The 23689-nt window shown below is 42.3% G+C and overlaps 1 protein-coding gene across 1 annotated transcript; it reads right to left on the minus strand.

The window, feature by feature from the left end:
* Positions 1-1157: 1157 nt before the first annotated feature.
* Positions 1158-23437, minus strand: COPS8 (COP9 signalosome subunit 8). Its single transcript, XM_082261947.1, has 7 exons — positions 23288-23437; positions 20689-20759; positions 20551-20599; positions 12828-12960; positions 7256-7363; positions 2982-3044; positions 1158-2494 (listed from the first exon to the last, which is right to left on the minus strand). Exons 1-7 carry the CDS (start codon positions 23363-23365, stop codon positions 2415-2417), a joined length of 582 nt encoding a protein of 193 aa, XP_082118073.1. The 5' UTR covers positions 23366-23437; the 3' UTR covers positions 1158-2414.
* Between the last annotated feature and the right edge of the window lie 252 nt (positions 23438-23689).

A 23689-nucleotide genomic window follows, 5' to 3' on the forward strand; every position in this document is an offset into this window, starting at 1 on the left:
TCATTAAAAATTTTTATGTGACTGAACTAGGTCAGTGAGCATTCTTTCTATTTTCCATATTCCATCTGTGTACAGTATTTAGCTGTTAGCCTGGAGCTCTCAGCTTTAATAAGTATGGGTAACTTCAGGTTTCTAAAATGTATTATATAAAAAAAAAAATCTTAACAGTTAAACAAAAATTACATGTATATCTGAATTCAAAATGTGGTCACGCCTAAAAACACAAAAAGGCGATTAAAAAAACATAATAATCTGCACAACATTATGCATTTGGATTGCTGTACTGCAATCAGAGCCACCACAAATCTCTGTCATACCACATATAACATACCACTAAATGACAGAGGAGCTTTTAAGCCTACCACCATTAAGTATACAGGTGGATCTCATAAAAGCACTTCATGCTTCTCTCTGACCAGCTTTATGGAGATGCTGATTTCATTTTCAAGCAGGACTTGGCACCTGCCCACGCTGCCAAAAGTACCAATACCTGGTTTAATTATCATGATATCACTGTGCTTGATTGGTCAGCAAACTTGCCTAACCTAAACCCCATAGAGAATATGTGGGGTACTGTCAAGAGGAAGATGAGAGACACCAGACCCAACAATGCAGACAAGCTGAAGGCCGCTATCAAAGCAACCTAGGCTTCCATAACACCTCAGCAGTGCCAAAGGCTGATCGCCTCCATGCCACGCTGCATTGATGCAGCAATTCCGGGAAAAGGAGCCCTGACCAAGGATTGAGTGCATACTATACTGTACATGGACATACTTTTCATTAAGCCAACATTTCTGTATTCAAAATCCTTTTTTTTATTGGTCTTATTTAATATTCTAATTTTGAGTTTTCACTAGCTGTAAGCCATAATCATCAAGATTAAAAAGAAGGACATGCTTGAAATATATTACTCTGTGTGTAACACATCTATATAAGATATACCAGTTTCATTTTTTGAATTGAATTACTGAAATAAATTAAACTTTTTGAGGATATATTGATATTTGATGACATTTTATGAGATGCACCTGTATACCTCCCTATAGCAATTCTATAAGATTGGCAGAGACAGAAGAGCGTGGAACATGGTTTCAAGACTGGTTTCAAATTCTGCTTTACAAAAAAAAAAAAAAAAAAAAAAAAGAATAAACATCTGTGTGTAATAAACATATTTTAATGGGTCATTCTTGGAAGATCTTCAAGATCAAAATACAAGTTCACAAAATTAACACCGCTTTGCCTTCCATGCAGTGTCTGGAGGGACAATAACCCTGAAGTGCCATTCGCTCCATCTTCTTTGCTGATATTCTTTCAGCTATTAGACAAATGTACTTGCTATGTTGGGGATTAGGCATAATGCAAACATTTTTCCTGATGGCAATTCCATGCATCACTAAAGGAGCAGTCTACCCATAACATCGTTTTCAGTTTTTGGTTGGACTGTGATTTGAAATACTTAGATCATGTATTACTGAGAGACTTTGTCCAGAAATAAGAGGACCTGTAAGAATCCAAAGCAGGGGATGACAGTAGGCTATCCTACCAAAGAATATCTCATCACTAATGTCCTCAAAACAGAGCCAGCAATTGGATAAAATCACCAGCACCTATCCTTTGCCATATGTTATGGGTGGACTGACCCTTTAAAACAGATCTATAACCAATTGTTGCTTGTAAACAGGAAGTGGGTGGTCTTGGCAGGACAGATTGTTGGATAATAAGCTGAATGTTCCAGCATCACATCCTTAGCTTCACTTTCCCTGTTGTGACACAAGCAGAAGTCACTGTTTTCCTCTATATACGATGACAACGTTTTCGCAAAAGATTCCATATACTGACTGGCCAGTATATAACCAAACAGAAGGGTTGAGAAATGGCGACGCCCGATTGTCCAAGAACCTTGTGACACATGCGGTGTCACTATGAAAACAGCCAACAGAAAGTTCCACATGTCTGTAATTACTAGGAGGAAATGAGATGCTAATATATTCCACTACTAGTAAGAAGTCTGGAAAATCTCACTTCAGTAAAACAGCTAGAATAGGACATTTCAATAACAGACTACCCTAAGTCATATTAGACTGAAAGCAAGTATCTATTGCTAAACTTCTGTAAAATAACTAAAACCGATTTTCTGCCAGAGAGACTTTTGACAAATTACTGTGTAGATGATTACAAAGTCTTCCTGGCAGCAAATCGGTTAACGAGCCGAGCCAAGTTTCAAGTTGGCCCGTTGGTGCCTTCTCCCTCCCACATTAACCCTTTCAGTCCTGAAGCAGCTGAGGTGTTTGCCCAGCCTGTAACGAGTATATAAAATGTGAGGATTTGGAGGTACGGGCAACAAAGTGCAGAGAATCCCCGGCCTGCAGCTCCCTCAGCTTCCTGCATTCTTGATGTCAGGCTGGAAGGGGATGCTAGTTCTCTAGGAAGGCCACGTAGTCAGTGAGTCTCGCCAGCTGCTGTTCGTTGGGGATCAGAGACAGGGGAGCAGAATCTGTGTGGAAAGCAGAACAAACCGTCACTCTGACCTCCCGCCCAAAATGTACACAGTGTTACCATTCTACACATCACCCCCCCCCCCCCCCCACCTCCAATAAGACCTGCAGCGCTTTAGGAAATTATGAACAGAACATTTAAAGCCTTTCTCCCTCCAGCTCAGACTGTGAGAGAAAAACTGTGGGTTATTTTTAGAAGTGGTTTAAATTAAGGAAGACGGCGGATGTGACCTCATTCCTCGTGATTCTGAGAAGCTGCCTTTATTTAAAATAAAAAGCAACATTTGCCAAGTTTTTTTATTAGCTGCACAAAGCAGGCAGTCAAAAGCAAAACATGCAAAACTAATGATGTTAATTAAGAAATCCAGAACTAAAGTTAAATAATAGAACTGTAGAAAGATAGCAATTCATGTCAAGGTGAAAGATAAAAAGGTAGAATATTGAGCCCGCAAATTACACACACATTGCACCGAAGTCTCCACCTACCTGGTTTCTTCGGCATTACCATACGTGTGGCAGAATCAGCCTGCCAACCTTGTTCTAGAACTCCTAAAAAAAAAAAAAAAAAAGTTATTGCATGTCAAAAATTTTTGTACTATGTAAAATCTAAAGGTCCACACAAACTATATTCAGCTGGTTCCTGTGGGTGACACTGTAAATCCCCTCCAGACTGACACCCCTTGATTAAAAAACTGAAGAAGCCTGGAAGAAAATTGTCAGGTAAACTGTGGCTGTATCAAATCAGACGCAGTTGCTGTTTGGCTATTTTGATAGTCGGCGGGGCGGGCTGTCAAAATGCAACAGCCGCAGCTTCATCTACCTGCGTAGTATAGCTGTAATAGCCCGCAGTCAGAACGAAAAAAAAAAAATCTATCTATCTATCTATCTATCTATATATATATATATATATATCTGTATCTATACACACACACACACACATACGTGTATGGCCAGCTTTGGTCTGACTCTGAAATCATCTATTCTGAGACAGTGAAAAGCCAAGGAAAAGGTGAGGTCATGAATACCTATTCATTTATACAAGTATCCATGGCGACTCCGTGAAAACACTGGATTCACGTCATTGTGTTGTGGCAATGCAGGGTAATGCATCTTACGCATCGCAGTGCCATTTATTTTGAATGGCACCTGAACTGTGGCACATTAGTTTAGTTAACTGCAGGAGGAGATATGCAGGCACGACTTGAAGCTTATTGAAAGTCTGCTGAAGACTGCTAGATCTAGTTTAAAGTTACAGTCAGTCCATTAGGATCAGTTTTACCATTTATAAACTTGAGCTGAAATGTACCTTTAGGCTCTATTCACACTTGTATGACTCATGTATCTTTGGGGTGCAATTTTGACGCAACTTTGGATAGGTGCAACTTGGATGTGACTTGATGTCCCTCTGCAAAGTTGGATTCACTGTTGCATGTAAAAAATTCAGGTATGACTTTCATGCAACTTTTGAGGGTTATTATTGAAGTCTATGGCCCTCAAGTTGCAAGAAAGTCAGACCAAAGTAGTGCATGAACGACTAATAGTTGCCCCTATATGAACGGTTATCATTGGAAAAGACGGAATATGACTTGTCATGTGACTTAGATGTCCAAAGTCGACATGACAGGTTGCACAGGTGTGAATGGGGTGTAAAGGCTTCAAGAAAGCAGTTTGAAGCTTCTCAAAAGCTTGGTGTTCTTACTGCTCTTATACAGGCTGAAGCCCGTGTGAACACAGTCCCCCTGAGCAGTGTAGCTTTCAGAGATGGACTCAGATTTCATATTAGTCCTTGGCCCTCCCATGGACAATCACCCAACAAAGGCTCTAAAGAAGTCTATAAAAAAAAAAAACCTATATGTGCGAAATTTACTTATGAACTTCATGCAGAGGGCCGATCTAAGGGAACATTTCCAAATCAAATGCCAGTTCTCCAAAATCAGTATTACAATTCAGTTTGTGTGATCCGTTTGTGCTTTTCCTGACATTCTTTCTGCACATGTAGCACCAGGCAAGGAGTACCACTAGCTTTTTACTTAGGCTTTGTGAGGCACAGATCTTCCTACTGCTGTGTAAAAAAACATAACTAGGAGAAAAGCGGTTTTCACCAGCACCATGGAAACGTATCAACAAAGTAAGGAAAATTTAATGGAAAAAGTATGCAAAAACAAGCTTTTAACTTTACATAACTCTAAAACCATGTATGTGAAATGCTAGCCCTGTCTCTCCATGTAATAAATAAAAGATCAAAATAAAAAAAGCACAGCATTTTTTTCCATTTAGATGAATGTATTCAGCACAATGTCATTTTTACCAAAACATATCAAAGAGTATGTAAACTCAACATTTCATATTCCTGATATGTGGCTACTGTACCACGTACTTGTATGAAAAAGTATCCTCTTCTCTTTGCATTGCTTACTTTGTGTTGTTCCTGTCAGTTCCTCTGCTTTCCTATCAAAAACTGACCACACTAAGCAGGAGAACACACTGTGGTCAGTTTTGTGCTGGGCCTCCTATAAACATACATTATATATATATATATATATATATATATATATATATATATATATATATACACATACCCATAGACTATCTCTCTCTCTCTGGCAACGTAGCCACACACTTAGAAAAAAAAATAGGGAAAAAAATGATATATACATACATACATTCTGTACACACTCAAATAAATGTATACCAAGGTTCTTTCGGCCAGTCCAATAAAATCACAAGAACTTCCATTCTCTGACAGAGGCACATGATCCTTACTGCAGCACTGAATGGTGCGCACATAATGGGTGTACATGGGGCAGAGTAAACTTTCTGCAGTAATGATAGGTAGCCACATACCATGTCATCAAGGCTGCTTAGGCTGCCAGTTATATTCACTGTCACTTTAATTATAGCAAGAAAGAGGTAAAAAAAAAAAAAAGGTAAATATTGCAACTTGGTAAAGCTGACATGTCTCTTATAGATTCATGTGACATAGAGCTACCTGAAAGTGGGATTCCAGCTTCCCCCTCCTAACACCTCTGCTAACTAACTTGTGTAAGAAAGATGTACACTCACCGGCCACTTTATTAGGTACACCTGTTCAATTGTTTGGTAACACAAATTGCTAAATCAGCCAATCACATGCCAGCAACTCAATGCATTTAGGCATCTAGATGTGGTGAAGTCGACTCGTTGAAGTTCAAATCAAGCATTAGAATGGGGAAAAAAAAAAGGGAATTTAATTTAAAGGGACTTTGAATGCAAGATGGCTGTTGGTGCCAGATAGACTGGTCTGAGTAATTCAAAAACTGCTGATCTACTGGGATTTTCACGCCTCTCGGGTTTACAGAGAATGGTCCGAAAAAGATCGGCAGTTGTGTGGACAAAAATGCCTCGTTTATGTCAGAGGTCAAAGAAGAATGGGCAGACTGGTTCGAGATGATAGCAAAGAAGCAGTAACTCAAATAACCACTTGATACAACCAAGGTATGCAGAATACAATCTATGAAAGCACAACACATCCAAACTTGAAGCAGATGGGCTAAAGCAGCAGAAGACCACACTGGGTGCCACTCCAGCCAGTAAAGCTACGATTTGCACAGGTTTACCAAAATTGGACAATAGAAGAATGAAAAAAAGTTTCCTGGTCTGACGAGTCTCGATTTCAGCTGCGACATTCAATGGTAGGGTCAGAATTTGGCGTAAACAACATGAAAGCATGGATGCACCCTGCCTTGTATCAATGGTTTAGGCTGATGGTGTAATGGTATGGGGAATATTTTCTTGGCACACTTTGGGCCCCTTACTACCAATTGAACATTGTTTCAACGCCACGGCCTACCTGAGTATTGTTGCTGACCATGTCCATCCCTTTATGACTACAGTGTACTCATCTTCTGATGGCTCCTTCCAACGGGATAATGCACCATGTCACAAAGCTCAGATCATCTCACCACTGGTTTCTTAAACATGACAATGAGGTCACTGTACTCCAATGGCCTCCACAGTCACCAGATCTCAATCCAATGGAGCACCTTTGGGATGTGATGGAACAGGCAATTCACATCATAGATGTGCAGCCGAAAAATCTGCAGCAACTGCGTGATGTTATCATGTCAATGTGGACCAAATCTCTGAGAATGTTTCCAACACCTTGTTGAATCTATGCCACAAAGAATTAAGGCAGTTATGAAGGCAAAAGGGGGCCCATGCCAGTACTAGAAAGGTGAACCTAATAAAGTGGTCAGTGAGTGTATATACTTACCTATTTTCAGGCTGCTCTGGTCACATGATCCAGCTCCTGTGTCAGCCAGAGCAGATCCAAGGGAGAGGAGGAAGCATCAAAAATGGAAGGCCAGTTGAAACCTATGGGTAATGCCACTGCTCCAGGCTTTACTAGCCATTATCAAAGCCTTCTCTTTTTTTCTCATTGCAGCTGCCACTAGCTGACTCAGGAGATCACATGACTGAAACAGAATGGCCTGACAATATGTAAGTATATACATCTTATATACATCTACACAGGTTAGTCAGCATAACTGTAAGGAGGCAACAGTCTTAAGGCTAGTTGGGGGGGGGGGGGGGGGGTAAGCTGAAATTCTGTTTTAATTAATGGCTAGTGATTATGCACCCATGTCATCTAGGGGCTGAAAATCTGTACAGTAACTATTATCAGAAAAAAACTCATGGAAGTGAGAAGCGGCATTTTCACATTGGTGAAATGATTTGACATGAACACGCTCATACTTAGCCTTTTGTTATTCACAACCCACCTTTCACAGCTTCCTCAACAGGAAGTCCAACAAATGCTGCTAAATCATCGGCACAAATTGATGTGTATGCTTGTGATACAAGTACAAAAGCTCGCCTTCGTGTGGCATCTGAAGAAGAAGAAAAAAGAAAAAACGTGTACTGTGGCTTGCACAGAGCCCATTCATTCCTATGCAATAATACACCTCTGCTTACAAGACACATTGGAATACAAACACTGAGATAAAATTTGGAGTATGCATTATCTCAATGCCTCCATTGCTGTACATGTGAAAGTTAGATTTAGAGAAGAAAAACTAGAAGGCAAAGTGCATAACTTTAGAGCAAACATTGGGCCAGTGGAGTTCTAAATGAGCAGCAGGATCAGACAGCTGACAGCACATTATTACTACTTACAATTACTTCTATCAGTGCAGGGGACCCAGAGAACTCCTACAGTTCATCTACTTCCTGCCAATGAACAGCATTACCTGTTACCTGCAAAATGCATTGTCCAATATGCCTGAGTGACCAGGCTTAGCATGGGCACTGGGAAAGGGTGCATTTCCCTAAGACACCAACAGCCATCAGAAAGTCACTGTTTGCTTATTTCTATTTTTATTTCAGGGGCGCTGCAGGGACAGATGCAAAAGTAAGTGGTATGTGCTGACACCTTTCGCCATTAGCGGTCTGATCCAGCTCACCTCCACTGAACAGCAGGATTGCAAGATTGCTCAGGAATTCAAAATCAAACACAGAGAAAGATCTAATTATTGGTTACTAAAAGGGATACGAAAGTTTTTTTTTTTTTTTCCCTAAACATAAACAAACATGTTCTACTTACCTGCTCTGTGCGATGGTTTTGCACCGAGCGGCCCCAATCCTCTTGGGTCCCCCACTGAAGCTTCTGGCTACTCCTGCTTTTGAGTACCTCTCCAGCAAGTTGCTTGCTGGGGGGGTTACTCATGTGGGCTCGCTCCTAAACTGCACTGTGTGTGTGTGTGTTTATTGCCACACACTGTGTGGCTCAGCCTCGCCCCCGCATCACTAGATTTGATTGACATCAGCAGGAGCCAATGGCTGTCGCTAACCTCACTGAGTCCAGTAAGAAGGGAGAGAAAGAGTAACGCCACTGCTCTTGGGCACAGCACAGCACTGGACTTGACTGGGATTGGCTCAGGTAAACAATTGGGCGGGGGGAGCTGCACCCAAAGGGTTTCTTTTTACCTTTGCAGAGAATTCATTAAGGTAAAAAAAAAACAAAAAAAAAAACTTTAGCCTTTACAATCACCCTATACCCTACCACAACACCAGGCAGTGTTTATTGATTTCCAGTAACAGCCTTTGCCATAGATTTAGCAGGAAATGTAAGAAGAATGTAGAAGATTTTTGGAACTTCAAAGTAGTAGAACGCCACAATAGAGAAGAGGCAGAATATAAAATCACCACGATAATCTACTTTTAAATAATTACATTTTTTTTTTTAACATAAGAAAACTGATTCTATACACAAAAAGATCTCAAACATTTACAGACACTAATCTGCAGCTCGTATTTTATAGTACTTTAAACAAGATCAGTTGAAGTAATGTTTTCTGTTCAAGTTATATGTAAGCCAGGGGCTCCCTCCAGTGGCCAAAATTGAATATACACTTTAAAACTAAAGAGGTACAGTATACTTATACTGCTCGAGCACAGAGGTGTATAACTTTTTTTTGCAACTGCATCATTATTGCTCAAAGCACATATAAAAACAACTACATTCTGTTATAGTCACCAAAACTATTTTTAAAATTAGCTGTTTCTGAATAATTCTTTTATGTTAGCTTCCTAAAAAAATATAACTCAGAAGTAAAGGGTGAGAATGGACTATATAAACCAGAAAGTCCCATTGAACCAGTACATAGACCATTACAGCCTTCTAGAACAGAAGGTATTCACACGTCTCATTCCTTTACTTAATCAAAAATAAAATAATTATTCCTCATTTCAAGATCGTGAGCAGAGCAATGTTATTTCTTTTTTCATCACTGGCTAACTGTACATCCAGAACTGCTGTCGATAAGCACAGATTTAGCCTAATATTATAGAGTCATTTATTCCAAACTGCACCTGGCTGTTTCAGGCTTGTTGGCCATTAATGGCGCTTTTCCACTGCATGGAACCGAACGGTTCGGTTCGCTTTTATGCTTTTCCACTGCTGGTACCGCATGGTACGGTGTAGGAACGGTTCGGTACGGCAGCGCTTTTCCACTGCATGGAACCCGAACGGTACGGCTCTCAAAAACAGTACCACCTCGATTGTGGTTCCAAGAGGTACCATACCGGTACCATATCCCACAATCCTTTGCATGCAGTAACTACTAGCCACTGATTGGTCAGAGAATCCCACCCACCCCGTTGTTATCCCACCCACTTAACTTTAGTACTACTTTAGTGGAAAAGCAAACCATACCAAACCGTACTGAACCGTTCCAACACCGTACCATGCGGTACCAGCAGTGGAAAAGCAAACCGGGCCAAGCAGGGCCGAGTAGAGCCGAGCAGGTACTTGCAGTGGAAAAGTGCCATAGCAGTAAATGTATGGAAACCATGGCTTTTACGGGGTAGAGTTGAGGACCAACAAGAAGTAAAACCGAGAAAGTTATGTTGGGAAGGCACTAAAGAAACCAATATAAAAGTCCTTCACCATTTCAAAGAAGCCATTGTTTCTCTACACTAAACCAGCCTTTTTCAACCAGGGTGCCTTGGCAAAATGCCTAAAAAATTGCCCCAAAATTGTATTCAAGCCGGCGAGTGAATGAAGGCTGCCTTTTAGTTACAAGTTACACAAAGACACAGGTTTTCATTGTGCACCATTACAGCCTTCTAGCATCCTAACAACCAATTCCATCATCAGTTGATATAGAGGACGTCAGTCGTCTGCGTAACATCATTGTTTGACCCTCCCCTGCCTCTATCAGAGAAACATTGGAATACTAGTCGGTACCAATATGCAAAAGTGTATTTGCTTTGTAAGAATAAATCAGCTCCAATGTTGGGTATGCTACTTGTGTTAATGTTCCTGCACTATGTAAAACTATTAGAATAGTTTTTACATTTTTAGAATGGGGTGCCTCAAGATTTTTGATAATTTTTAAAGGTTGAGAGACACTGCACTAAACTGATGATGACTAACAAGTCTGAAGCAGCTATGTGCAGTTTGGAATAAATGGATGTATACTATCAGGCTTCCTCTGTGCTATATCAGGGGAATGAGATGCACACAGCTTGCCATGATGCATTAGACTGGATTTAAACACGCAGAACACACCTTAGCTGACAAGCGTTTACCTTGCTAGGCTGATGTGAATGGCACATCTTGTAGCGTGTTAGTGTGTGTTGCCCTGCATTTAAATATAGAATGTTCCATTTTTACCCAGTCCACATAAATGCTGATGTAAACTAGGCCAATTGACAAGGTGTCAATGATGTGAATTGCTCCACCCACTTTTCTGAGATGAGAAATACTTCCCTTATTTTGGGTTATGTGATCAAATTGAACATGTGAACACCTTCTGTTATAAGAAGGCTCTATGGCGTTCCGAACTATCTTAATGGAGTCTTTTTGGTTCCTTTAGTCCCTTCTAACTATAACATTTAGTATATTCTTACTCACTAGCCCCTAAACCTCTCTCTATAGAAGCCACTTTTTCCATACACTGCAATGATGATGACCAATAAGCCTGAAACAGCTGTGTGCAGTTTGGAATAAATGGCTCCAAAGGATTATGCAGGACATACATGGGTCAAATTCCAAACAAATTTTCTTTTGAAAATCAGAAATTGAGTTTGTTTTGTGATCCGATGGCGCCACCATCGATTGTAAAATTCAACCAGCCAAGCCTTCAATTTCACCTCATGCTGATTCCAGGTCATAGCTCGCACTGCGCATTTCTTTTTCCATTATAATTCTCGCACAATTCTCCCATCATTGATTAGAAATTCATTCCTTTTTTAAAAAACTTCCAGCGTGTCAGATTACTCAAATTTGATGGCTGGCATGAAAATCGGCCGTTGCTCCGGCTCACTAATGGTGGGAAATTTGAACAAAAATTCTTAGCTATGATTTTTGAAAGACAATTCTTTCGGAATTTGACCCATGTATGGCCGGCTTTTGGCTGTATCTGTGCTATACACCAGTAGTTCTGTATAGATAGTGGGCCATGGATCGAAAAGGATTAATTTGCATGGCTCCATCCACTGTTCTGCAATGAGGATCCATTCCCTTATTTTTGGCATATGTGATAGAATGAGATGTGAATATATTCTGTGAAAAGGCGGCTCTACTACGTTATGCTTCCTGTACTGCTCACCACAGCTGTAATCCCTTCGGAATGAAGGTCAGTAATCCAAGCCAAATAGGCCTCTTTTGTTTTACAAAGCGTTGTCACGATAACGCTGTTCCAGGAGGTTAAAGCAGACGGATGACCTCATGAGTGTGTTACTGCTCCCTCATTATCGGATCAGCAAGCCAAAGAGGGGCTTTGAGCAAATGTGTACTGCTTCCCTACAGTAAATAGAGGTCTTAGACCTGGTAAGGTTGTTTGGCAGGGCCGCTTGAGGCTCAAGGCTGGCTGAAAAGAATGTTTAATTCCTTGGCTGGTAAAATCATGTAAAAATACGCATTTCAGTCGTGTATTTAGCTGGAGTTCAAGGTTTGGCTACAACACAATTCAGATACAGTGGTAAAGGCATTTGCCAAACCAAAAAGTAAAAACTTAGACTGACATTAAAGTACGGAAATAAAAAGACAGTAATGAAGGGCACCAGGTGAATGTGAGATTGTAAAACCAAATAAGCTATTAAAAACACTTACATCAAAGTAACTCTTGAACAGCATACAGGAATGGCCATATGTAGATGGCCATATGGAGACACACAGCTGTCATGATCAGATGGAAGACCGCTGGCCCACACACTTGGACCTGCCGAGTTAGGATGAATTACCAGTGGCGTCTGGAGCTCACGCACACTGCTGTCAGAGCTGACACAAGCTGTTGCACAGACAAGGGAGGGGGTAGGCCTCAACGCGTTTCCGGGGCCCTGCCTCCTTTATCAGGCTAACCATGTGGGCCAGCAGTCTTCTATCTGATCGTGACAGCTGTGTCTCTAAATTGCCATCTGCACCATCCCTATATGCTGTTCAAGAGTTATCTTGATGTAAAAGTTTTTATTAAAGCTTATTTGGTTTTATAATATCACCTGGCACCCTCCATTGCTGTCTTTTTGTCTTGTTTGAGGAGATTCCCACTTCCTGATTGAGGAGCTGTCAATGATGGTGTGGCAGACAATCCCTCCAGCTAAAGGATTCATTCATCTACGGAACTTTTCCCCTGATATTAGTATCAACTAGGACTGTATGGACTTAACTTTGTTTCATTATTAGGTTATTTATTTTACTCTGAATGACACATTGTATGCGTTTGATCTCCATCACTGATAGTGAGTGCTGATTCACTGTCTACTCTACTTGGTAGTTTGTGACATACTGCAAGTACAGAAATAAGACCAAAGAAATTGGAAACTTTGACTACAGCTGAAAAGGAACCTTACCTCTTACTGCCTCCATGACTGGCTGTATGTTTTCAGTCCACTGATGGGCAGCTATGGAGGTATATATTCCTGGAAAGTCTCTTTGCCAGATCTTCTGACCTACCTCCCAAATCCAACCAATCTCTGCATTGGCCTAAAGAGAAAAATGGTAAATCAGATAAACAATGAATTAACAAGTATACCCAGTGACACAAACTTAAATGTTTGTTCACTTTAATATAAAATTATGTGTTACCAATCCAAAAATCACCTTTTAGGTTACACTGAGACCCCCGTATACTACAGCAGAGGACCAAGTCCAAATAGAACTGTATTTTAAATATATATAAATGGATATACCACCAGTTTTTGCTTGCCACAGCATTCTTAGTGAGATCTTATTTTTGACTGAAATGGCAATGTTGTGAAATAGTCTTGCACTGTTCCATTTAAAAGGGAATCCCTTAAAAACCAATCATAAATGGCAAATATAGCAATATGGCCAAATTAATCCAAGTGAGGGGCCAGAGTAAATTTTAGGAGCCAGGCATTGTATAATTAAATATAAAAGCTTCATAGAAAAAAAACAAAGCTGTGTTTATGCACAGTAACAAGCTTAGACATACATTCTAATAAGCACCAGATGCTTTATTTAAGGGTTGTAGGACTCAAATAACCATCACACAAGCCCAGAGCCCCCAAGCAGAGCAATGCATGCTTTGCAGAAACACAAAAAAGAGAGATGTTATCAAGAAAGCCAAGAACAGAATCCGGCTGATATATAGCATAAAGCCATCTGTCCCTCATTTATCAAAGGGCTTGCCATGGTGTGTGTGCAACTTCTGTGCTGTAAACTTGGACAGCAAAGTATGACAGTTTTGTTAATATTTGGGCTAGATTTATCTTCTTTTCACAATGTTATGCTGAAATCAGATGAATCTGTAATTACAAGGCTATGACCTACAATGTGAATGCTGAGCAGCAGAGGGGGGTCACTCAGGAATTACACAGATCTCAGAGTGGTAAATCTGAAAGAAATAATTTCACAATGACTGATATAAACCCCTAAAGGACTGTAATCAACTAAATCCCTGAGACTATTGGCTGTCCAAACATACTAGCACAGAAGAATAACAAAACACCACAAAAAGTGAAGGAGTCATAAGGTAGAGATTCACTACAGTACTACAGCAGTACATATACAAAGCGGTGTCTGTAAAATACACACACGCATTTCCCCACAAATATCAGTAAATTAACTTATTCTTATACTTATTCTACTTTTTAATTAACATCATGAATTAAAATGAAAATGAATTTATTGTCACCCATTATCGGCACCCCAATTAGCCCAAGAAAAGCTCACGAAAAATGCTTCCCTTTAAATGCTTGCTGCATTTGTCAGTCAGTTAAAAAAAAAAAGCCACACCAAAAATGCACCTCCCTCTTAAAATGCATTGGAAACGCAGCAAGAAAACGCACGTGTTACCTTTTTGATGCCATTTTTGAGTCACATGCATGCAGAGAAACACAGTGGGTCACTGCCAGTTAACTGTCAGACGTTCAAAGCATGTCTGCATATATACACGCAGGGATCCAGAGCATGCAGACATGCTGTAGCATCCCCAAGTGTGCTAGATCTTATTTCAATGAGGAGATGATCGGCGCGAGTACCGGCTGGACACCCCCCATTGGTATGCCACTGCTGGCCGGATAATGACAGAGCGTGGATCATCCCACTGTAACAGCTTTAATTGTAATTGCCGGGCGCTTGTCGACACACACAGTCCCGCCTCCTAGCCCGGCTCATTTGATAGACGTCACACGTCCTGGTTGGCCAAGTGTTCTGTCTATCACTGGTGAGACCTCACTTGGAGTATTGTGCGCAGTACTGGAGGCCATATCTCCAGAAGGATATAGATACTCTAGAGAGAGTTCAGAGAAGAGCTACTAAACTAGTACATGGATTGCAGGAAAAAACTTACCAGGAAAGGTTACAGGACCTTAACATGTATAGCTTGGAAGAAAGAAGAGACAGAGGGGATATGATAGAAACGTTTAAATACATAAAGGGAATCAACTCGGTAAAGGAGGAGAGCATATTTAAAAGAAGAAAAACTACCACAAGAGGACACAGTTTTAAATTAGAGGGGCAAAGGTTTAAAAGTAATATGAGGAAGTATTACTTTACTGAGAGAGTAGAGGATGCATGGAATAACCTTCCTGCAGAAGTGGTAGCTGCAAATACAGTGAAGGAGTTTAAGCATGCATGGGATAGGCATAAGGCTATCCTTCATATAAGATAGGGCCAGGGACTATTCATAGGATTCAGATATATTGGGCAGACTAGATGGGCCAAATGGTTCTTATCTGCCGACACATTCTATGTTTCTATGTTTCTATCAAAGAAGCCGGGCTAGGAGGCAGGACTGTGTGTGTCGGCGAGCGCCCGGCAATTACAATTAAAGCTGTTACAGGATGATCTGCGCGCTGTCATTATCCACCGGCTTTCCTCTCCTCTCTTCCCCTGAGCGGCTCCCGGAGCTTGCCCTACATAATTTTCCACTCGCAAAATGCGAGCAGGCGAGTGGAAAATTTGAGGGCTGTATATAATATTTATTTATTTATTAGGGATAGACCGATTATCGGCAAGGCCGTCATATCGGTGGTCGATATGTACTTTCCCGAAACTGGCCGATATTTTTATGACCTCATTCTGCCTTCTTAGGCCACCTTCCTCGCCTTGGACAGCCTCGTCTGGAGTCGGGACTAGTCCCGCGGAAGTGTATCACAGTCATACACCCACCCACCGGTGCCAGCCAGCCACCCACATCCACAGGCCCTGTACCAGCAAGCCAGCCAGCCACCCACAGGCCCTGAACCAGCCAGCCACCCACAGGCCCTGAACCAGCCAGCCACCCACAGGCCCTGAACCAGCCAGCCACCACAGGGTGCCAGACAGCCAGTCACCACAGGGTGCCAGACAGCCAGCCACCACAGGGTGCCAGACAGCCAGCCACCACAGGGTGCCAGACAGCCAGCCACCACAGGGTGCCAGACAGCCAGCCACCACAGGGTGCCAGACAGCCATCTCCCACAGGGTGCCAGACAGCCATCTCCCACAGGGTGCCAGCAAGCCAGCCATTAAGCATTATAAACAAAAATTAACATGTTCAGTACCAGATTTGTTTCAAAAATTGTCTTTATTTTTCAAAACTTTAAATTGTACAAAACATCGGCCGATACCGATACATTGTGACCAAAATATCAGTATTGGCCCTGAAAAAAAACGATATCGGTCTATCCCATACACAAACATACACACATATATATTTATTATTATAATAAAGGATTTACATAGCGCCAACAGTTTGCGCAGCGCTCAACAAAATGAAGGCAGACATTTCAGTTACAATACAATTTGGAACAAGAGGAATCTAAAAAAATATATACATATATATTTTTTTTTAATACGGGGAAAATTTTAGGGATTTCTTAAATTGAATTTACGATAGGTAGGGTGAGATTCCTCTTGCTTACTTTCCTTTATTAGGTTGCAATGTGAACGGGACAGTCGGGTACATTGTTCAAGTGTCCAGTTTTATCAATCTCCTTTTTAAGCACCCAGTTTATGAAGATACAGGTGTCAAGAGAACTTGATTTATTACGGCTCCCTCAAGCATAAGTTTCTTGACGTCTGCTCTATACCATTAAAACAAATAGATCAAGAAAAAGAAGCAACATGGCGTTATTGCTTACTTAAAGATTCATGTACATTCTAAATAGGACTGCTAGTAGGCATGTAAGTATATTTTATTGCAGAAGTGAAATAGCATGTCTCTTCTGCAATAAAGCTCCTGTCTGTTTGCAGTTGTTTTGTACCTTTAGTTTTGTTTAATAAAAAGCATGCACTTTGCCTGTCCTTGGGGTGGTTTGGTGATTCCTGATCTGCGTTTTGGTAAAATGGGCATATGGTCCAGACTGGGGTGAACCAAAATGGCATCTGTAAGGTGATGCACTTACAGGACACAGGTGACGCCCCCCTTTCAGCAAGCGGCTTATACAGCAAGGGGGTCCCACTCTTTCTGGCCAGAGGAGCAGGGGGCAGTTCCTGCCATTTGGCCTTCTGTCTACCTGTGTTCAGCCACGCTTGATCTTCGCTGCCTGAGGAAAGCCCAGGCCTTTTGTATGCATATAGGGGTTTGCATTTAGAATGTTTTGTTTGTGCTTAGTTTAAGCATGCATATCCTTCCTTTTTAGCCTTTTAGAGGATTCTGGTTCTGATTTAAGTGATTGTAAAGGCTTTTTTTTTTTTTTTTTATTAAAACAACAAAGATCTTATACAAAACTTTCTGCCTTTACAACACTTTAAGAATCAAATGTGTAGGAAAACCTAATATTTGCTGATAAGAGCTTGAGATGGTTCTGCTTTTTCTCTAGGCACTGCTATGGCTTTCACCTGTAGGCAGAAGACCTGGATGTGTATATTGAAAGACTTAACAATATTCTCTTATCTGGTATTGCACCTAATCAGATTCAGGAATCCTTTGAAGTTCGTTGCTAAATCAGTAGCTTTTCTAAACGCGAGGCTGTCGCTCTCCCAGCCAGTGTCCCCCCTGACCCTCTTGGGGGGGGTACCTGTGGTTCGCACCCTGGGAGGATCTCTCCTTCTTTGGGACATGGGCACGGGATGGAGAAATTCGCTGTGGGCGGTTCATCCAAGGCGGGAAGCTCCTCCCCTTGGGGACACTACGGGATCGGTATGGCAGGTTTGGTATGGTTGATACGAAGATGCAGGAGAGCGGTTATAAAATCATGGCCAGATGGTATAGGGTCCCAGCCCGACTGGCAAAGATCTTCCCTGGTGCCTCGGATCTGTGCTGGCGGGCCTGCGGGCAGCGTGGTACTTTCCTCCACGTTTGGTGGGAGTGCCCGTTGCTGCGACCCTTCTGGCAGGACATCCGGACGCAGGTGAAGCCCATTCTAGATGAAGATGTGCGGGACAATCCTGTGCACTTCCTCCTGCATGTGCAATCCATTCCTCTTAGACGTTACAGGAAGAGTATTATGCCACATCACCTGAATGCGGCCCGCCGCCTAATTCCCATATATTGGAAGACTGCGCAGATCCCGATTCGGGGTGGGTGGATTAAAATGGTGAATGATATCATGGCCAGATGCAGAGACAAATATGATAAGTTTTATGTGAAGTGGGCGATATGGATGCACTATGCACCCTCTACTACTACTACTGTATAACTGCTGTTTACCCATGACCTTTTGGATGTTGCACCCCCAGTGGGAACTTCTTTCCATTTGATTTAAACCCTGTTCACCAGCTTTTTTGTTGTTCCCCGTAGAGAGGGAGTCATTAACTCAGGGGATGAACACTCAGATTTCAGACTGGGGTATGCTTTTTATTCTTTTTTCTTTGCTACCATTTCTGATCAGGAAGATTCTTCAGGACATGGTACAGATCATTCTAGTGGCACCATGGCAGCAAAGAAGTTGGTTCTCAACCAGCATGTCTCTGTCAATCTCTCATCCAGGAGTTCTACTGATTCAGCTAGATCCCCCTGTCTCAAAGTCTGGTAGTACTGTACACCTAAGCCCTCAGCTTGTTCATCTGACAGCCAGGAAACAGAGCAGAGAATTCTGAGAAATAGAAAGTGTAATCTCTGGGACAGAAATTCATACCCCTCTTTAAATGAATAAATTAGACTACAAGGAAAATATATCCTAAATTTGGAAGCCAATTTTTACTTGGAACATGATAACGATAAACAGGGTTTATTGTTCAATACCTGCAATCCCAGACTTCCTTCAAGTTGAGGTAGATAAGGGTTTGCCATCTAATACCGTTCAGGTACAAATTTCAATCTTGCTTGTTAGCTAGGTTGTCAGAGGATCCCCTTTTTCAAGAGTTTTTCTTTTTATTCAGATAATGCTGCACACACCAGATTAAGGATTTTGCTCTCTGGAATTTAACTCGGTTATATCTGTATGTCCTGACTAAAGAACCCCTCTGACCTCATTTGGGAGTGTTCTCCAAAATTTCTACCCTAAAGATGATGTCACTATTAGCCATTGCATGCTTTAGGGGGATAGGAAACTTTCAAACCCTGTAAAATAAGGTCCCATTCAAAAAAGATGGGTTAATCCTTAAAGTAGTGTTAAACCCAAAAAACAGTCTTGCTGGCTGGAACATCAGTTGAAAATAAAAGGAAAAAAGAAAACAAATGCAGTCATCACATCTAAGAATTGGTGAGCTGCAATATATCACATTTTTATTTTTCTGTTTAATACAGTTTTCAGCCAGTCCCTGGGTATCTGGGGTGGATTGAAAGGGTTTTTCTCAAGAGGTCTAAAAATCACTAGTCCCCTTCTAGTTCTATTTTATTGCCAGAATAAGGGCCTTAAGACTTCCAAGGTTCCAAAACCAGATGGATTAGGGAAGCAACCCTTTCTGCACATTGTAGCATAGGTCACCAGACTCTGGCTAAGTCCACAAGGTCTTTGGTTACTTTGTGGGCCATAAGTGCAGCAGGCTCTTGAGATGAGATCTCCAAAACTATGAAGTGGTCTACAACCTGTGCTTTGGTGAAGCGTTAGTGGAATAGATATCTAGCCAAGTTTTGAAAGTTTTAAAGGCTGTTTTCACTCCCTAAGGTAGGACAAGTTCTTGTTTATCATCTCAAGTAGCTGTCCTGGAAGACGATTAGAGAAAACCAGTTAAACATACTGGAAAGAGTATTTCTGTATGTCTTCCATGACACCGGTCTATATTTCCACCCATATTTTCTGCTTTATTGTTTTTCTGGTTGTTTTGCTTTATCATAAATTTCCCTCGTGCATGCTGGTGATAGTCCGTACCTTTATGAGAAAGTGAGGATGAGGAGGGTGGTAGGGATTTTTAGGCCGGTTCACGCCAGTAACGTGTTGCATGTTCCTGTGTGATTCCCATGTGGTGCAGTGCAGTTTGATTTGAGCCCTGTCATTTTAAATGGTTTGAATAGCACTGGACTGCACCAAACTTAGAGCATGCACTACTTTAAAAAACCTACTGCAACCAGATCGCATGGTATTTCTGTACCATGTTATCGGGTGCAGGCAATTGCACTGCACTTGTGGACTATGTTTGAGGTGTCATTAATATTGACACCGGCTGCAGATCGCAACTGCAGTGGGGTTAAAATGGGGTGCGAGAAAGGTGAGTTTCCTGCACTACATTCTGGTGTAAACAGGTACTTAACACTCATTTTGTCTTTTCATATTTGCATGTTTCCCTATGAGGCTACCATCTGATCTGTGTACTTTAGAAAGCTGAAGAAGAGGGTGGCTGCAGATAAACAGGTACAGCTTATGTAAGAGGATTTGCTTTCTCACTGTGTGTCACCTGAGGCTAGTCACTTCAGTGGGCTTATGATCACTTTAAAGGAGGCAAACTTCAGAGATGTCTTGATCTTGGCTTATTAGCGAGTCATCCACTGTGAACAAGCATTCAATCCGTTATAAAGAGATCAAGATGAAAGTTCAGAAGTTTGCAAAAAAGTAATTTTTCTATTGTTGCCAGTTCCCCTACAGCACCCCAACACAACCCCTTTCCCCCTGACTTAAGAGGGCCCCAAAATAGATTTGTTTTTGTAAATTTGCCATTTATAATAGTTTTCCCCTTGCTACATTACTTCATGACAAACCCGGATAATAATTAACCATTTGTGTGGAAAAAAAAGGTAATACTTACAGATTTAACAGGCTGTGGGATCCTTTTCCACAAATAACGAGCATTATTCCTATAAAAAGGCACAAAGCATTAAATGTAAATCTAATTTATTATAAAAAAAACTTTTAATACAGAAAATAAAGTGACTATACCACTTACATATCATTGTGTAAAAGATACAGAACCAGCAGCTGGCTGTAGACATTGGGAGTAGCCACACCTCCAGGAGCCTGGACAACAGAAACAGATAAAAGAAGCTGAGCAATGTAGAGAGGGCAAGGAGAGATAATCTGAATATGCACATTGTAGGGTCAATGGGACCCGACACTCATTACCCATGGAGAACAGTAACACCTGTTCACAACTAGATACATCTATTAAGTAACGTGCTTTGTGCACAAATTTATTTTGTTTCATGTTTGCAGATAGAAAAAAAACATTTAAAGTTTATGTTTTGTAAAGTGCTGTGCAAACTGTTGGAGCTATATAAATTAGGGATGCACCGAAATTTCGGCCACCGAAATTATCGGCCGAAAATGAGCCTCTCTCATTTCAGCCGATAATGGGTTAACAGTGCCGAAAATAAAATATGGCCACCGTGGGGAAGGAGGAGGGCGCAGCGCAGGGCAGGTTTTAAAAGTCCCGCCTCTGGCCGGCCGTCCGCCTCTCAGTGACGTCCCTACTACAATCTATGCATTATGAATGGACATACCAGGTCGGGGGGCGGGGCGAGCGGCCGCTATAGAGAGAACTAATGTGATCCTTCCTGTCAGCACCTCACGTCTATGTGTGAATGAGAGCAGAACTGAGCTGACACCGGGCGGGGGGGCGGGCGGAGCGGCCGCTATTAGCTGTGACTATGTGAGAGCTTCTCTTCACTGACAGGCATGTATTTCCGCTGACAAGGAAGAGAAGCTCTCACATAGTTATAGCTAATAGCGGCGCTCCGCCCGCCCCCCGCCCGGTGTCAGCTCAGTTCTGTTCTCATTCACACATAGACGTGCTGAGCTGACAGGAAGGATCACATTAGTTCTCTCTATAGCGGCCGCTCGCCCCGCCCCCCGACCTGGTATGTCCATTCATAATGCACAGATCGTAGTAGGGACGTCATTGAGAGGCGGTGCCGCCGGCCAGAGGCAGGACTTTTGAATGCAGGACACCCGAGGAGGAGGACGCTGAGGCAGTGGGAGTGGGGGGAGATGGGGGGGGAGCTGAGGCAGCTTACCAATGATATTAGTATTATGCAGCATGAGGGGGTTAATGTATTGTCACTGCAGGTCACTCATCTATTAGTGACCGACCAGGCAGGTAATTAACCCCTTTGTGCTGCATTAGTGCAACCAGTATCAGTGTTAATTAACACTGGTTGCACTAATGCAGCACAAAGGGGTTAATTACCTGCCACTGGTCGGTCACTAATAGTGACCAGCAGTGACAATACATTAACCCCCCTCATGCTGCATAATACAAATACCATTGGTAATTAAATTAACCTATTGCCAACCCATCACAGTACATATACTGTGACAGGGTGGCAGCGACAGGTGTACGCCTGCCTGTTTTTGGTGTATGCCCCTGTTCTATCCATTTTAAAAAAATTTTTGGGGGAAAAAGTCATTTTCGGTTTCGGTTTTCGGCCAAGGGCATCCTGCATTTTCGGTCCAAAATTTTCATTTCGGTGCATCCCTAATATAAATCCTGTATAATAATATACAGATAACATTTTATCCGTAGGGAAGGGTGACCCTATATCAAGTTTTTATTGCCGGCGGTGATCCTGCTGGGAAAATTCAGCTCTCTAATTGACCTGTGACCTGTCACGGAGACTGAAATGGAGGGGGAAATCAAAACTTTTACAGTTGTCACCTTAGCTATAGGTGAGGTAAATCATCCAATGGGGACAAATGTTCCAGTGACAACTGTCCAAGATAAAATTTCCCTTCACTTTGGGGAGAAATACTCCCACTTCCTGTTGCACCTCCAGGCCATGAAGTGGGAGGAAATCTCCCCAGTGGAAAATTGCAAAAAAAAACAGCTTGACGGGTTTTCACAATTCCCTACTCTATCTGAAACAAAAAGAAAAAAAAATTATAATCAAGCCTCATTCAGATGAGCAAATGAAGGGAATCAGCTGCTGCGTTCAGAGGCAGCCAAACACTGAATTGTAGTGTCCAGTCGCCAGTCTTCGGGGATCGCGGCATCCGGCAATCTGATTGGCCGGAGCCGTGGTGACGTCACTCTCGCGCGCGGGAGCCGACAGTCACGGCACGGGGCTCTGAAGAAACGGCACCAGCGGCCGTTCCTTCAGAGCGCATGCGCCAGTGACGTCACTGGCTGCATGTAAGGTAAATATCTCCTAAACAGTGCATGTTTAGGAGATATTTACAGTACCTATGGGTAAGCCTTAATATAGGCTTACCTATAGGTAAAAGTGTCAGAGGAGGGTTTACTTCCTATTTAAAGTAACGCAGTGCTGAATCGCAAGAAATGGCCTGTTCATGAAGAGGAGTAAATCTGGTGAAAGGATAACACACAGTACAGTGCACACCGATCACCACCCAGAGCTCAGTGTACTGAAGTCACACACTGACAGATCAATTCTCACAGGCTGCTATGGATCCCTGAGCTCTGCTATTACATATGTGGGTCACCTTAGTGTGAACTCCCACAGTCTGCCCCCCCCCCTGAACACAGAACTTCCACAGACAGGGAATACATCCCCCTTCTTCCTACAGACATCTGAGGACACGTCTCACACCTCCAGCTCCTGTTCCTCGCACTGTTCTAGAAGCCTCTGATAGCACACCGGATTTTCCGCCATCACGGCAACTGGCATCTTCCCCGCGGGCCCCCAGGGCCTCCGTCCTGCACAGCCACTGCACACTTCCGCTTCCGGGTGAGGGCACGTCACCAGCGTCGCCTGTAGATTGGGTGAAAGCGAGCGGGCTCTGATTGGAGGAGAGCGTGGAACGCACACACTTCCTCCTCAGACAGGGTAGCAGCTGGTGTGTTCTTTAGGCGGGTCATGTACAAGGAGGAGGTGCCCGGTGGTTTCCTTTTCTAAAACACACATTATACATTACATTGTAACACTGCATGAGACTCAAGGAGGATTCATGACACACTGTATGTTCATGCTGGAGATATTACAAGACAGCGG

This window comes from Pelophylax lessonae, assembly GCF_965119305.1.
Source record: "Pelophylax lessonae genome assembly, chromosome: 6".
In the NCBI taxonomy this organism is placed as follows: Eukaryota; Metazoa; Chordata; class Amphibia; order Anura; family Ranidae; genus Pelophylax; species Pelophylax lessonae.